Raw genomic sequence first — 13,695 nt, 5'->3', positions numbered from 1 at the left:
AGGAAACAATTCTACAAATATGGGAATGGAAGTAATTTAAAATGTTTAAGACATATTAAATGTATGACTGTGACTCCAAATTGCCATTTATGCTTTGTATTATAGAATATAAAATTAATCCCTCACCTGTGGAACATTTAGCTGACACCCTAGACAGTCTAAGCTTCCTATATTCAATATCCCCCTATTTTCTGATTGTACCAAAAACTAAACAATCAGTAAAGGATTTCACTTTAAAAAATATTTTACATTTAAAAATGGAATGAAGTGGGATTCCCTCCTTCCTGTCAGAAAATTAGTGTTTACAACATAGTTGATAAAAATATTCCTTTGGATTACATAAGAAGGGAGACAAGGACCAGTGACATGACATAGTGTACCATTACCCAGAGTTGGCTTCTTTCTCTTCTATTTCATCAGAGGCTGGACTCTGCTGGTTTTCAGTTTCTCTGTTTTCTATGGGTAAATTTTTTTTTTAGTTTCTTACTTAGCTATGTCAGCTAGTTTTCCCTTTGCTCCCTCTTTCCTTTTGACTGCACTTTCTGTATGAAGATTAATCCATTCCCAATGCCTTTTTGACTTTTATTTCACTTTTACAGAAGCAGGCTTAGCCAACAGCCTCACTGATCTCTTCTTGGATCTTTCCTTCACCACCCCTTCAACTGAGCTGATCTTTCTCTTGGCACCTTGGCAACAAATATGGCATGTGCTGGGTACCTGCAGGCCATTGGTGCGCCAAGAACCTTTGTGAAACGTCTGCCTGACTACCGTAGGCTGAATTTATTGATTTGAGCCCACTGAGCAGCATTTATATATTGCAGCTTGAGGAGTTAAGAAAAGCCTTAAGGTTTGTTTGGTTTGTTGGCTGAAACATGGATCAAAAGAGGACCAATCTGAGTGATTTGGAGATGCCCAATCTTCTTTAGCTTACCATAGAAGAAGGAATTCAAAGGTTGGAACGTTAAAATGGATTTGCCACATAAAACCTACTCCTCCACACTTGCAGCATCTGAAAATATACCTTTCAACAGTGGTTTGCAAAACAAATTTGTGAAGGAAGCCCCACCATTCCTGAAAAGATCTGTGATTGCTCCTCTTCTTAGCTCAGACATTGTAGTGAGAATCACTGCAATGAATAATTGGATTCTGCAGTGGCAGGGCCAAGTGGTTTTACTCTATTGCCAAGGGCAAGGTAGGTGTAGTTACCATAACAGAAAGCAGGGTCAAAGCCACAATCAGAATAACCTGACTCACATAATCTATAACTTTGGCTACACATAATAGTGTTTCTAGAATTGGATTGGATAGAAAGCCTACCAAATTCTTACTTGATCCATATAAACAGAAAACTCAGGTGAAGTAAACAAAAATCTAATTCAAAGCATAAAAACCACTCAATTGATTCCCAAATATGAGCCAGTTCAGAGATCCAGAGCTGGAATGAAGGGTAGGTTGGGTCCCCTTGAAAAAGGACCCCAGTAAACTACCAAAAATTTATGTCAAAAATTTAATCTTTTTCCCATCCTTACCCAAAGGAACACATGGTTTTTATTAGGGTAAGTATGCATTGGGAAAAGGGAAATACATAGACCTTTCAGAAACTACTAGACAGTGGTTCTGAACTAACAATGATTCCCAGAGACTCAAAACATCATTGTAGCCCTCCAGTCAGAGTAGAGGCTTATGGAAATCAGGTTATTGGAGTTTTAATTCAGATCTGACTTAAAGTGGGTTCCCAAATCCATCCTGTGGCCACTTTCCCAGTTTGCAAATGCATTATTAGAGTAGGTGTTTTTAGTGACTGGCAGAATACCTACATTGGTTCCCTTACCTGCAGAGTGAGGGCTGATATGGTAGGAAAAGACAAATGGAGGTCATTAGAGCTTCCTTTGCCTAGGAAAATAGTAAATAAAAAAAAATAGCACATTCCTGGAGGGATTGCAGAGATTAGTGTCACCATCAAAGTCCTGGAAGATGCTGGTATGGTGATTTGCACATCTCCATTCAACTCTCCTGTGTGGCCTATGCAAAAAACAGATAGATCCTGGAGAATAACAGTGGATTATCATAAACTTATCCAGGTGATAACTCCTATTGCAGTTGCTGTATGTGTTTTCATTGCTTGAGCAAATTAACACATCTTCTGGTACTTGGTGTGTAGCTATTGATCTGGAAAATGCTTTTTCTCCAAACCGGTCCATAAGGCCCACCAGGAGCAGTTTGCTTTCAGCTGGCAAGGCCAGCAATACACCATCACCGTCCTATCTAAGAGGTATATCAACTCTTCAGCCCTACATCATAATTTATTTCTCAAGGATCTTGATCACCTTTCCTTTCTAAAAGATATCACACTGTTTCATTGCATTAATGACATTATGCTGATTGGACCTAGTGTGCATGATATAGCAACTACTCTGGGCTTACTGGAAAAACATCTGTGTGTCAGAGGGTAGAATATAAATCTAAAATTTGGGGTCTTATGCCTCAGTGAAATTCTTAAGGGTCCTATGGTATAGAGCATGTCGAGATATCCCTTATATAAGGTAAAAGATAAGTTGTTGCATCTGGCACCTCCTATAGCCAAGAAAGAAGCACAGTGCCTAAAAGGCCTTATTTGGATTTTTCCCAGTGAACAGGTCCTGAAGGAACAAATAAGTTAAAGAACAATGAACCCAAATGCCCATAGTTCCTCCTCCTACTATACCATCTACTCTCTCCCAACCTGTACATGGCCTCATGGGGAGTACTCTGTGAGGAAAAAAAGACTCATTTAGAGATGGTTATTCAAAATATGCAGGTACCACTGGAAAATGGACAGCTGCAGCACTACTTCCCTTTTCTGGAGCATCCCTGAAGGACAGTCCTGAAGGGAAATCTTTTCACTGGCAGAACTTCAGGCAATGCACCTCATTATGCCCTTTGCTTGAAAGAAGAAATGGCTAGATGTTTGATTATATAGCAGTGTATGACCTGTAGCCAGTAGCTGGATGGTCAAGGACTTGAAAGGAACATGATTGGAAAATTGATGACAAAGAGATTTAGGAAGGAGTTATAGACCTATCTGAGTGTGCAAAGGATATGAAGATACTTGTGTCCCATATGAATGCCCACCAAAGTGTGTTCTCAGGGAAGAGAACTTTAATAATCAGCTTGATAGTATGACTTAATATGGGAATGTAATCAGCCTCCTTCCCTACCCACCTCTGTTATTATCAAAGGGCTCCTAAACAAAGTGGCCATGATGGCAGGAATGGAAGATACATGTGGGATTGGCAACATGGACTTCTACTCTCCAAGACCAATCTGGTTATGGCTACAGCTGTGGTGCCCAGTCTGCACGCAGCAGAGATCAACACTGAGTCCCTGATGTGGCATCATTCCCCAAGTTGATCAGCTAGCAACGTGACAGCAGGTTAAGTACATTGGTGTGCTTCTGTCATGAAAGGGGCAGCATATTACCCTTATTGGAATACACATTCTCGATATAGATTTGCCTTCTGTGCACATGATGCTTTTGCCAAAACTAGTCTCTGGACTCAGAATGCCTTAGCCACCAGCATGGTATTCCCCACAGCATTGCTTCTGACCAAGGAATTCATTTCACAGTAAAAGAAGTATGGCAATGGGCTCATGCTCATGGAATTCAGTGGTCTTGCCATTTTCACCATTATCCTAAATCAACTGGCTTGATAGAATAGTGAAATGGCCTTTCAAAGTTGCAGTAACAGTGCCAGCTAGGTGACAGTACCTTGCAGGACTGGGGCAAGGTTCTCCAGAATGCAGTATGTGCTCTAAATCAACATCAGTGTAGGGTACTATTTCCACAAGAGCCAGGATTCATGGATCCAGAAATCAAAAATGAAAATGGGAGTGGTATCATCCTAGTGATGGACTAAAAAATATTTTATTTGTGTTTCAACAACTTTTGCTCTGCTAGCCTAGAAGTCTTAGTTCCAAAAGAAAGAATGCTTCCACAAGAGACACAACAATGATTCCATTGAATTAGAAGTTAAAACTGCCACGTGGCCACTTTGATTTCTTCATACCTCTGAGTCAACAGGCTAAGAAGGGAATTATGATGTTGATTGGGGTAGTAGATCTAAACAACCAAATGGAAGTTGAATTACTACTCCATGATGGAGGTAAAGAAAAACATGTCTGAAACAGTGGAGATCTCTTGAACATCTCAGTATTACCATGCCCTATGATTAAGGTCAATGGGAAATTACAACAACTGAGAAAGATTACAAATGTCCCAGATTTCTCAGAAAAGAAGTTTGGAGCCATCCCAAAGAACCATGACCATCTGAGGTATTTGTTTAACACAAAGGCAATATAAAATGGGAAGTAGAAAATACAATAATTATCTGTTAGAACTACATGACCAACTACAGAAATGGGGACTGTAATTGTCATGTGTATATGTATATACATATATGTATATGTACAAGTACATATACATATACACACATACCTATTTCTTATATATGTATATACACATATTATATATATATATACATATATATATTAAGCAATGTCTTTATTTTCATTCCTCTCTTTTCTTTATCATATAAGAGATATTTTCTTTATTGTTCATTGTACATTTTAATGTTTAAATCATAGAATATCAAAAGATGAGTAAATATCACCCAGGAATTTTTGCCTCTTCTTCTGGGGAAGGAATTAGGGAATTTTCCGTTGTATCTTGTAAGGCAAAACTATTACCTTGTTATTTTCTTTATTTGGAAATTAAGAATGGTTTGAGGATATGTGTATGAGTATCAAGTTGACAAAGGATGGACTTGTGATAGTTAGTTTTGGATACCAACTTGACTGGATTAAGGAATCCCTAGAAACTCAGATAGGCATCATTTTCGATTTGTCTGTGAGAAGTGGCAAGCCCATGAGTGGAACAAGTAGGGAAGACTCTGCCTCATTTTGACACATTAAGGGCTCACAGAGGAAAAATACAGAAGGCAAATTGGTATCTCTACCTGGGAGCTGAGAAAGACTCATCTGCCTTGGATATCAGAACTTCAGACTTGCTGGCATTTGAACCCCAAAACTTAATATCAATAGCTCCTTCCTTGTGCCCTTGGGCTTCCAGCCTTGAATTGAGAATGCCACTCTAGGCTTCCCTGGTTCTAAGGCCTTTGTATTTTGAATGACCTTTGCTACTGGAATTTCAGTGTCCCTAACCTACAGATTATCTGTCATAAGACTTATAACATAAGATGCCATAATAGCATAAGCCAATTTCCGTATTAAATCCCCTCTCATGTATCTATATTCACATCCTATTGATTCTCTCTAGATAATCCTAATATACATGTAGCTTGATAATACTTTAAAATGAAGTTATGGGCTGGGGATGTGGCTCAAGCGGTAGCACGCTCGCCTGGCATGCGTGCGGCCCGGGTTCGATCCTCAGCACCACATACCAACAAAGATGTTGTGTCCGCCAAGAATTAAAAAATAAATATTAAAATTTCTCTCTCTCTCTCTCCTCTCTCACTCTCTCTTTAAAAAAAATGAAGTTATAACTTATATGCAAAATTGGTTTCATAAAGTTGATGCTGAACAACTAATTGATTGTTTGATTATACCCTCACCTCATAACTAAAGGGATATGGGTTGACTTAAAAGAATATTCAATTATTAATAAATATGGAGGAAATATATTTTATGTAACTATAACGAAGAAAACAGTGTACAAGTGAAATAAGGAATTAACCATAGAATAAAACTGAGGAAATATTTATATAGAAAAAAAATCAGGAAGTCTATATAGTTGCTAAAATGTAGACTAAATTTTAATTTAGAGTTCCCTAGTAAACAAAGCCAAGAAAGAAATATGATCAATTATGTTATTTGTACAATCCAAAAAGATAAAAGCAGAATGCAGCTTTTCCTGAGCACTGAGTTCTGGTAGAAGTTGACTGATTAATATGTTTTGAATATCAAATGTCCTTATGGATGAATTTCTTTCTTCTTGTTTTTTTTTTTTTTTTTTAGATTTCAGTTCTTCTATATTATTATAGGTCCATTTACACTGAAGTAGTCACAGTAAACATTCCATTAATGAACTGTTGACAATTCAAGCAACCCTAAAAGCAACTTCATCCACAAGATAGTTATATTGCAGTTTTAGACATCTGGCCAGGCATGTCCTCTTCCTTCTTAGATGTGACAGCAGACTTAAGTTGAAATTGGTAAGCCAAAGACCTGTGATAACTGACAGGAAGAGTCCCTAGACTCTCTAGACTCTGCAAGAGTCTCTAGGGCCAACTGTAAAAGTCTTCCCTGGGATTATTTCTTCTTTTGGACCTGAAAATCCCACTAGTAATGTAAATGTATCCTCAGCATTCAGACAAAATATAAAGAGAGAAGAGAAGAAAACGCAGCCAGTGATGGATGTTAAATCTAGATTTGTGAATGGGCCTGAGGGTCATAGGGCAAATGCTTTCCTAGTTCAAATTTTGCCTTCTTGTTCCCCATACTTGAAACTTAATAAAATTTAAAGGTATAACAACAGAAGGAAATGGAGAGAGGGAGGAAAGAGAGAAGAAAATGAAAGAAAAGAGAGGAAAAGAAAGGAGAGAGAGGGGGAAGGCAAAGGAAGGCAAGGACAGTAAGGGAAAAGAAAGAGTACCTGTTAGTTGTCCTGCAGAGCTCTCAAGTGAATTGGATTTTGCTGGCTGGATTAAAACTGTGCACTGAATTTGTACTTAGGTTTTTTTCCAATTATATGCCACAATATCTAATTTTAATGGTCAAAAAATTTAAAAGGTATTCCCTTAATTCTTCTGTGGATTTGTGTTAACTATCAAATGGAATCTACTCTGATAAAACCTAGATTCAATCCAAATTTTTCTTTAAATTATTTACCTTATCTTATAAAATAATATCAATTAAAGCAGTGGGAACTATCAGCTTATCAAAAATCCTAATGCATTAGATGGAATCATGAAGGCTGCCATGAGTTTCAGGGCTCTGATTATTGAAAGTAGTAAAGATCAGCTTAGAGATACTTGAATCTCAATCCATGAGTATTAATTTGGGAAGAATGCATACCTTTTTGATATTCTAATGAAAGCTACTAACCTTGTTTCTATGAAAGTGAAAACATGTCCATTCATGAAGACTGTAGATGCTATCCATACCCACCAATTAAATTAAGTACCCTTAAATATTTACTCTTTAAAAATGTTTCATAGATGAATTAAAATTCAAGTAATAATAAAGACATACCTAACTACAGTTGTAAAAACATATGTAGAATGCTGTTATAAATAATTTAAAGTTAATAATTTTAATAATAATAATAAATCCCTGGTGGTTTCTGAACACTGGGTTTAGGTACCCTGGAAGACAGAGGAGAACCCTCATCAGGAAAGGGCCCAAACCTCACCCTTTTGGCCCAAGAATGGAAAATTGAAACCCTACAACTCTCCTTCCCACAGACTGATGGCCTTTCTGTGGTCCCACTATAGGAATAAGGTTACCAGGTAGAAGCCAGGTAGGAGAAAGAGGTTTTGCTCTGACTGCTGCCTTCCTCTTGCACAGCTGATTTCCCTAGTGCTCCCAGCCACCCTCCAAAAATGTGAAAATAGCAGTGAAATAGAAAGAGAGGATGGGAAGGCACAGAGCCTTTTATTCTAGATGGGGAAACTGAGCTAAAACCTCTGTATGTCCTATAGTACAAGGGCTCAGAAAGGCCCTTTGGCATTTAGGTGAGGTAGGCATTACTGAATTTCTTTGCAGGAAATTTAAGGAGTAAGGGGTCTGAGTGACCAAAATGCACATCTGCATTCCCGAGAGTCCACTGACTTGTTCCTAGTATGACCAACTTGGCAAGTGGCACCAAGGTAATAGCTTAAGGTCATCATTAATGACCTCATATATGAAAGATCAACCTCAGCATGCTAAAGGTATCAAGATACAATGTTGAGAAGAGTGTGATGTATGAGACTGGGTTGTGAAGGCCTGGCTACCCTAGCCCTATTTCCTGTGCTGCCCTACTTACCTCATCTGAGCCTGGTGCCCCAGATTGAAAGCCCAAGGGTTTTTCGGACCTGCCATTTGACTTAGACCTGTTGACTTGACCGAAATTCCTATTGGTTTTATTTTTGATAGCTAGAGTTTCCTCCCAAGTCAAAGAAACTCCAGTTCCCATCCCCCTCTGCAGCACCTTATTCTTGCACTAGTCTCATTTTATATATCCTTTTGCTCTCCTGACTGAGAAAGGACTAGATTTCACACCTAATTAAAAGAGATTGTATTGCCTGCTGTTTCCTTTCTTGTTCATTTTCTCTTATGCCCAGGCAGCTTTTTATTCTCATGCTAAGTCCTATCCCTGGACCCCTGCAGTTTAAGGGACTGGCAAGAGCTGAATTCCTACAAAACAGAGAGCCAGGCCCTCTCCCACCTTCACCAGGCAGATTTTCCCTTCAGTGCTAACCCCTGCTTCAGCCCCATACATTGTGCTCCCTCTTACAACATAGTCACTTAGAATACATCACCACATTCAGCATGTTTCTAGTGAATGCTATCACAGGCTGACTTCATGTTTTTTACTCTGGTGAAAGGAGTAGGTTATTATTTTAAAACACAGGGAACAATTTCTTTTTCATCACTTTGCATCAGTTTCACGTTTATACTATGGTGGGTTTTTCCAAGTTTTTCTTTCTTTAAGGTGAGGAGGCATCCTCAAATACACAAAATGTATGTAAAGTTGTGTAGCTTTATAGAGTTGACAGGGTTTGGGTTTTGGGGGAGGGGGGTGGTTGTTTTATGTGTGTGTGTGTGTGTGTGTGTGTGTGTGTGTTTTGAATAGCCCAAATGCCTATTCAGTGCCAATCTAGGAAAGAATAGAGTTAGCATTTTCACACCATTCCTTCCTATACAGACCTTGAATAACCATCTAATCAAGATGTGTTTTCAATGGGGACAAATCTTCTACAGTAGAGTATTTCAGATTTATTCCATTGGAATCTATACATTAATGCCCATTGGCTGAAAAGGACATGTTCACAAAAGCCTGGACTTTGCCTTGCTGTGGCAGAAACTTTTTCCCACTGTATTAGTGTTAAAAATGAAAGAAAGCCTGGGAAAGGAGTTGCCTCCACATTGTGTGCTGGAGAAATGAGGTGCGCTTGAATGGAGAGGCAGAGTCCCTCCCTCACATCTGTACCCATATCAGCAAAAAGCGATTCAGCCTTTCATGGCTGCTCATCGCAGTGTGGGGCCAGAATATTTAGGAAGATGTTTAAGAATTATGTCTGCAAAAATCCAGCTAGGCTTATCAGATCAGCATGTATATGTGTATAAGTTTACATTTCTGTAGTTTTTAATGAAGTTGGTGACAACATTGCTGCAGTAATCATAATTCAGAATATTTAGCAGATAACTTGATTGTTTAGATTTACTTGACTTGCAATCCGATTTAGTCAAACAAGCAGTTTGAATTTTTCTCATGGAATGTGTGTGTATGTGTGTGTGTGTATCTGTGTGATACAACAGCTTTTGATGTTGACCATTTCTTGTCTCTAAAGCAATATCCATAACTTTCAATGTATTTTTTTATCCTACTTACATAAGGACAGCTCTAAATCTAAATGTCAATTCAAGTTCCATTACTCAGAATCCAGTATATGCAGTGAAAAGAGCATCAAGAGGAATGGATTCTAATCCCAACCCTCTCACTTATTAGTTATGTAAAACTATGGGCAAGTCACTTACACATTTTGAGAACCCAACTTCATCTTATAGCAAATAGGAATAATAAGACATATCCTGAAAACATAACAGAAGTAAATAAGATGTTACATATCAGAGAGTTTGTACACCAAAATATTACATGGCATTCATTGTTAAAATAATTGTGATAAAGACACTTCCCAGAATTATCTGAAAGAAGACATCTCAGTCATACATGACATCTCAACATCTCCAGTGTTATGCTATGATTTAAAGAATGTTCTCACCTGTTTAGATAAATCTGTTTTAGCCTGCAATCCCAGCTACTTAGGAGGCTGAGGCAAGTTCAAGGCCAGCCTTAACAATTTAGCAAGATTCTGTGTTGAAATACACTAAAATGAATGGAGCTCTGTAGTAGAGCACCCTTGGTATCACCAAAAAAAAAAAAAAAAATAATAATAATAATAAGCCCATTTTACTCAGAGGTGATGATTTTACTACCTACTATTTTAAATGAAAGAAAGACCTTAGTGATAGTAAAATTATATATAGAAAACTCTATATTTTAGTATCAGGATGAGTTGTTTTATTTCTTGCATTGTTCCAAGAATGAGGAATCTGAAGAATGAGTTGGAGAGAGGAATTCTTGAGAGCCATCTGAGAGGTGGTATAGAAGAATAGGAAAGCCATTAATGTGGATCTAAATGTTATCATCATTATCCCTCATTTTCACAACCTGAAAATACAGGGGCAACAATGTATCAGGCTTACCATGGCCTCCACATTGCTGACTATTGTCTTCCTCAGGTAGCTGTTTTAATAGTTCCCTGGAGCATATGCATAGGATACTCTGTTACCTAGGGCAAATGTATATCCCACCCATAGTTTACTCTTGCTGTTCTGGCCTAATTACTCTAATGTTCCCCTTCACTCTAAAAGTGCCCAGTGTAAATGTGATCACCTGGTATAATCCCGTCTTCCAGATCAGCATACCCAATTTTTACTTTTTTAACATTCCCTTTACATTAAGCCTCATAAAACCACCCATATTCTACATAACCATCTTAGAGAGTGCTCAGACAGGTTCTTAGAGATAACAATGCTCCTTTAGCTAGCAGATTACTTTCTATAATCATCCATCGTACAGAAAACATGGTGGCAGCTGTTCAGTAGACATTGTAGCCTGGGTTGAATTTTCACTTACGTGTTGTGGGCTATAGTATATGACATATAAACTAATAGGAAGGGGATTTATTTCTAAACTATGAATACTGGTATGTCTAGGAATAAAGGAAGTTTGAGAAATTGGCAGAAACAGAAACTTTCCTGAAGGACCTAGGCTTAGACTTGTCTAAAATGAAAGTAGAGTGTTCCCTGAGAACAAGTCTTCCATTTGCCTCTCAGTTCTTCCTTGCTGAAGTCATAGAAATAGCAGTCAAAAGATGCATCCCATTATTCAACTCACAATCTCAGCTGAAGCTCTGGACCAAGATGGATTCAATATCCAATATCTAGGGCACTGGGGCAGGACCTGGGAAAGAGCTCCAGGCCTTGTTCCTTTAGGCTTCTATGTACAGTCTGCTCATCTCTGTACCTGTGTCTGCAAGAAGGGTGATTCTAGCATTTCTTGCCTGAGACATAGGTTTTAGGAAAACCATTAAGTTAAGATCTGACACGTGCCCTGTTTTGTGTCTGCCTTGCTGTACTGCAGGTGACATCAGTTGCAAGGGGATGACCGAGCGCATTCACAGCATCAACCTTCACAACTTCAGCAATTCCGTGCTCGAGACCCTCAACGAGCAGCGCAACCGTGGCCACTTCTGTGACGTGACGGTGCGCATCCACGGGAGCATGCTGCGGGCACACCGCTGCGTGCTGGCAGCCGGCAGCCCCTTCTTCCAGGACAAGCTGCTACTGGGCTACAGCGACATTGAGATCCCTTCGGTAGTGTCAGTGCAGTCAGTGCAAAAGCTCATTGACTTCATGTACAGCGGCGTGCTGAGAGTCTCGCAGTCAGAAGCTCTGCAGATCCTCACAGCGGCCAGCATCCTACAGATCAAAACAGTCATAGATGAGTGCACACGCATCGTGTCGCAGAATGTGGGCGATGTGTTCCCAGGCATCCAGGACTCGGGCCAAGACACGCCACGGGGCACTCCTGAGTCAGGCACGTCAGGCCAGAGCAGTGACACGGAATCAGGCTACCTGCAGAGCCACCCACAGCACAGTGTGGACAGAATCTACTCCGCACTCTATGCCTGCTCCATGCAGAATGGCAGCGGCGAGCGCTCCTTCTACAGCGGTGCAGTGGTCAGCCACCATGAGACAGCGCTGGGCCTGCCCCGCGACCACCACATGGAAGACCCCAGCTGGATCACACGCATCCATGAGCGCTCACAGCAGATGGAGCGCTACCTGTCCACCACCCCTGAGACCACGCACTGCCGCAAGCAACCCCGGCCTGTGCGCATCCAGACACTGGTGGGCAACATCCACATCAAGCAGGAGATGGAGGATGATTATGACTACTATGGGCAGCAAAGGGTGCAGATCCTGGAGCGCAATGAATCCGAGGAGTGCACAGAAGACACCGACCAGGCTGAGGGTACCGAGAGTGAACCCAAAGGAGAAAGCTTCGACTCTGGTGTCAGCTCCTCCATAGGCACCGAACCAGACTCAGTGGAACAGCAGTTTGGGCCAGGGGCGGCCCGGGATGGCCAGGCAGAGCCCACCCAACCCGAGCAGGTCGCGGAAACCCCCGCTGATGGCGGCCCACAGCCAAACCAGCTAGAAACAGGTGCCTCCTCTCCAGAGAGAAGCAATGAGGTGGAGATGGACAACAGGGTCATCACTGTCAGCAACAGCTCAGAGAAAAGTGTCCTGCAACAGCCTTCAGTCAATACGTCCATCGGGCAGCCATTGCCAAGTACCCAGCTCTACTTACGCCAGACAGAAACCCTCACCAGCAACCTGAGGATGCCTCTGACCTTGACCAGCAACACACAGGTCATTGGCACAGCGGGCAACACCTATCTGCCGGCCCTCTTCACTACCCAGCCTGCAGGCAGTGGCCCTAAGCCTTTCCTCTTCAGCCTGCCACAGCCCCTGGCGGGCCAGCAGACCCAGTTTGTGACAGTGTCCCAACCTGGTCTGTCAACCTTTACTGCACAGCTGCCAGCGCCACAGCCCCTGGCCTCATCTGCAGGCCACAGCACAGCCAGTGGGCAAGGCGAAAAAAAGCCTTATGAGTGCACTCTCTGCAACAAGACTTTCACCGCCAAACAGAATTACGTCAAGCACATGTTCGTACACACAGGTGAGTGCTGGTTTCCTGGAGGCCTGGCAACAGGGGGGCTGAGGGAGCTGTGGGAATGGAAGGACAGGACAGGAGGTGGAAGGGAAGGTTTGAAGTCATCTTTCAGATTTTAAAGAAACTCCACCACAAGCCCATTCTAGAAGCCCTAGCTGTGCCCAATCATAGAAATGAAGTACTCTACCACTGAAAGACAAACTCACAGAAACTCTAGGTATAGTAGGGATATCCTAGTGATGTGCAGCCTGCAGAAGAGAAGAATCAGGACATAATATAGACCATAGTCAAGTATTTAAGTTTCAGAGACAGCATAATATAGTAGTTAAGAACTTGAGCTCTGAGGCCAGAACACTTGGATTTGGATTCAGGCTTAGCCACCACTAAAAGGTGACAACTTTGGAAAAATAATTTTTCTATTCCAAAGTTTCCTTGTTTATAAAATGAGAATAATATCAATACACCTTCCTTATAGTGCTTCTTTTTGAGGATTATATTAATTAGTATATATAAAATTCTTAGAAAAACTCCTAGCACAAAATATGCACTATATAACTGGTAGTTATTATTAGCATTATTAAAATGGCTCAAAGGAGGCAGACATTAAGTTTATTCTCTTCAGCTCTAAAAAATAGAACTGGGCCCATGATTTAAAGCTCCAAGGAGTCTTTCAACTAACTAGAAAA

General features: G+C 40.6%; 1 protein-coding gene across 7 annotated transcripts in view; it reads left to right on the top strand.

Annotated features, from left to right (window-relative positions):
- Positions 1 to 13,695, top strand: part of Zbtb20 (zinc finger and BTB domain containing 20) — a 780,801-nt gene that overhangs the window by 757,110 nt on the left and 9,996 nt on the right. For all 7 annotated transcript variants that reach the window (XM_077795340.1, XM_077795341.1, XM_077795342.1 and 4 more), the window contains one exon: positions 11,411 to 13,015. In XM_077795340.1, coding sequence (XP_077651466.1) covers positions 11,411 to 13,015 — 1,605 coding nt within the window. The remainder of the gene's footprint in view (positions 1 to 11,410; positions 13,016 to 13,695) is intronic.

This window comes from Urocitellus parryii, chromosome 2 (assembly GCF_045843805.1).
Source record: "Urocitellus parryii isolate mUroPar1 chromosome 2, mUroPar1.hap1, whole genome shotgun sequence".
Taxonomy (NCBI): Eukaryota; Metazoa; Chordata; class Mammalia; order Rodentia; family Sciuridae; genus Urocitellus; species Urocitellus parryii.
Note: the sequence above shows the minus strand (reverse complement) of the source record. Positions and strands in the feature narration are given on the sequence as shown.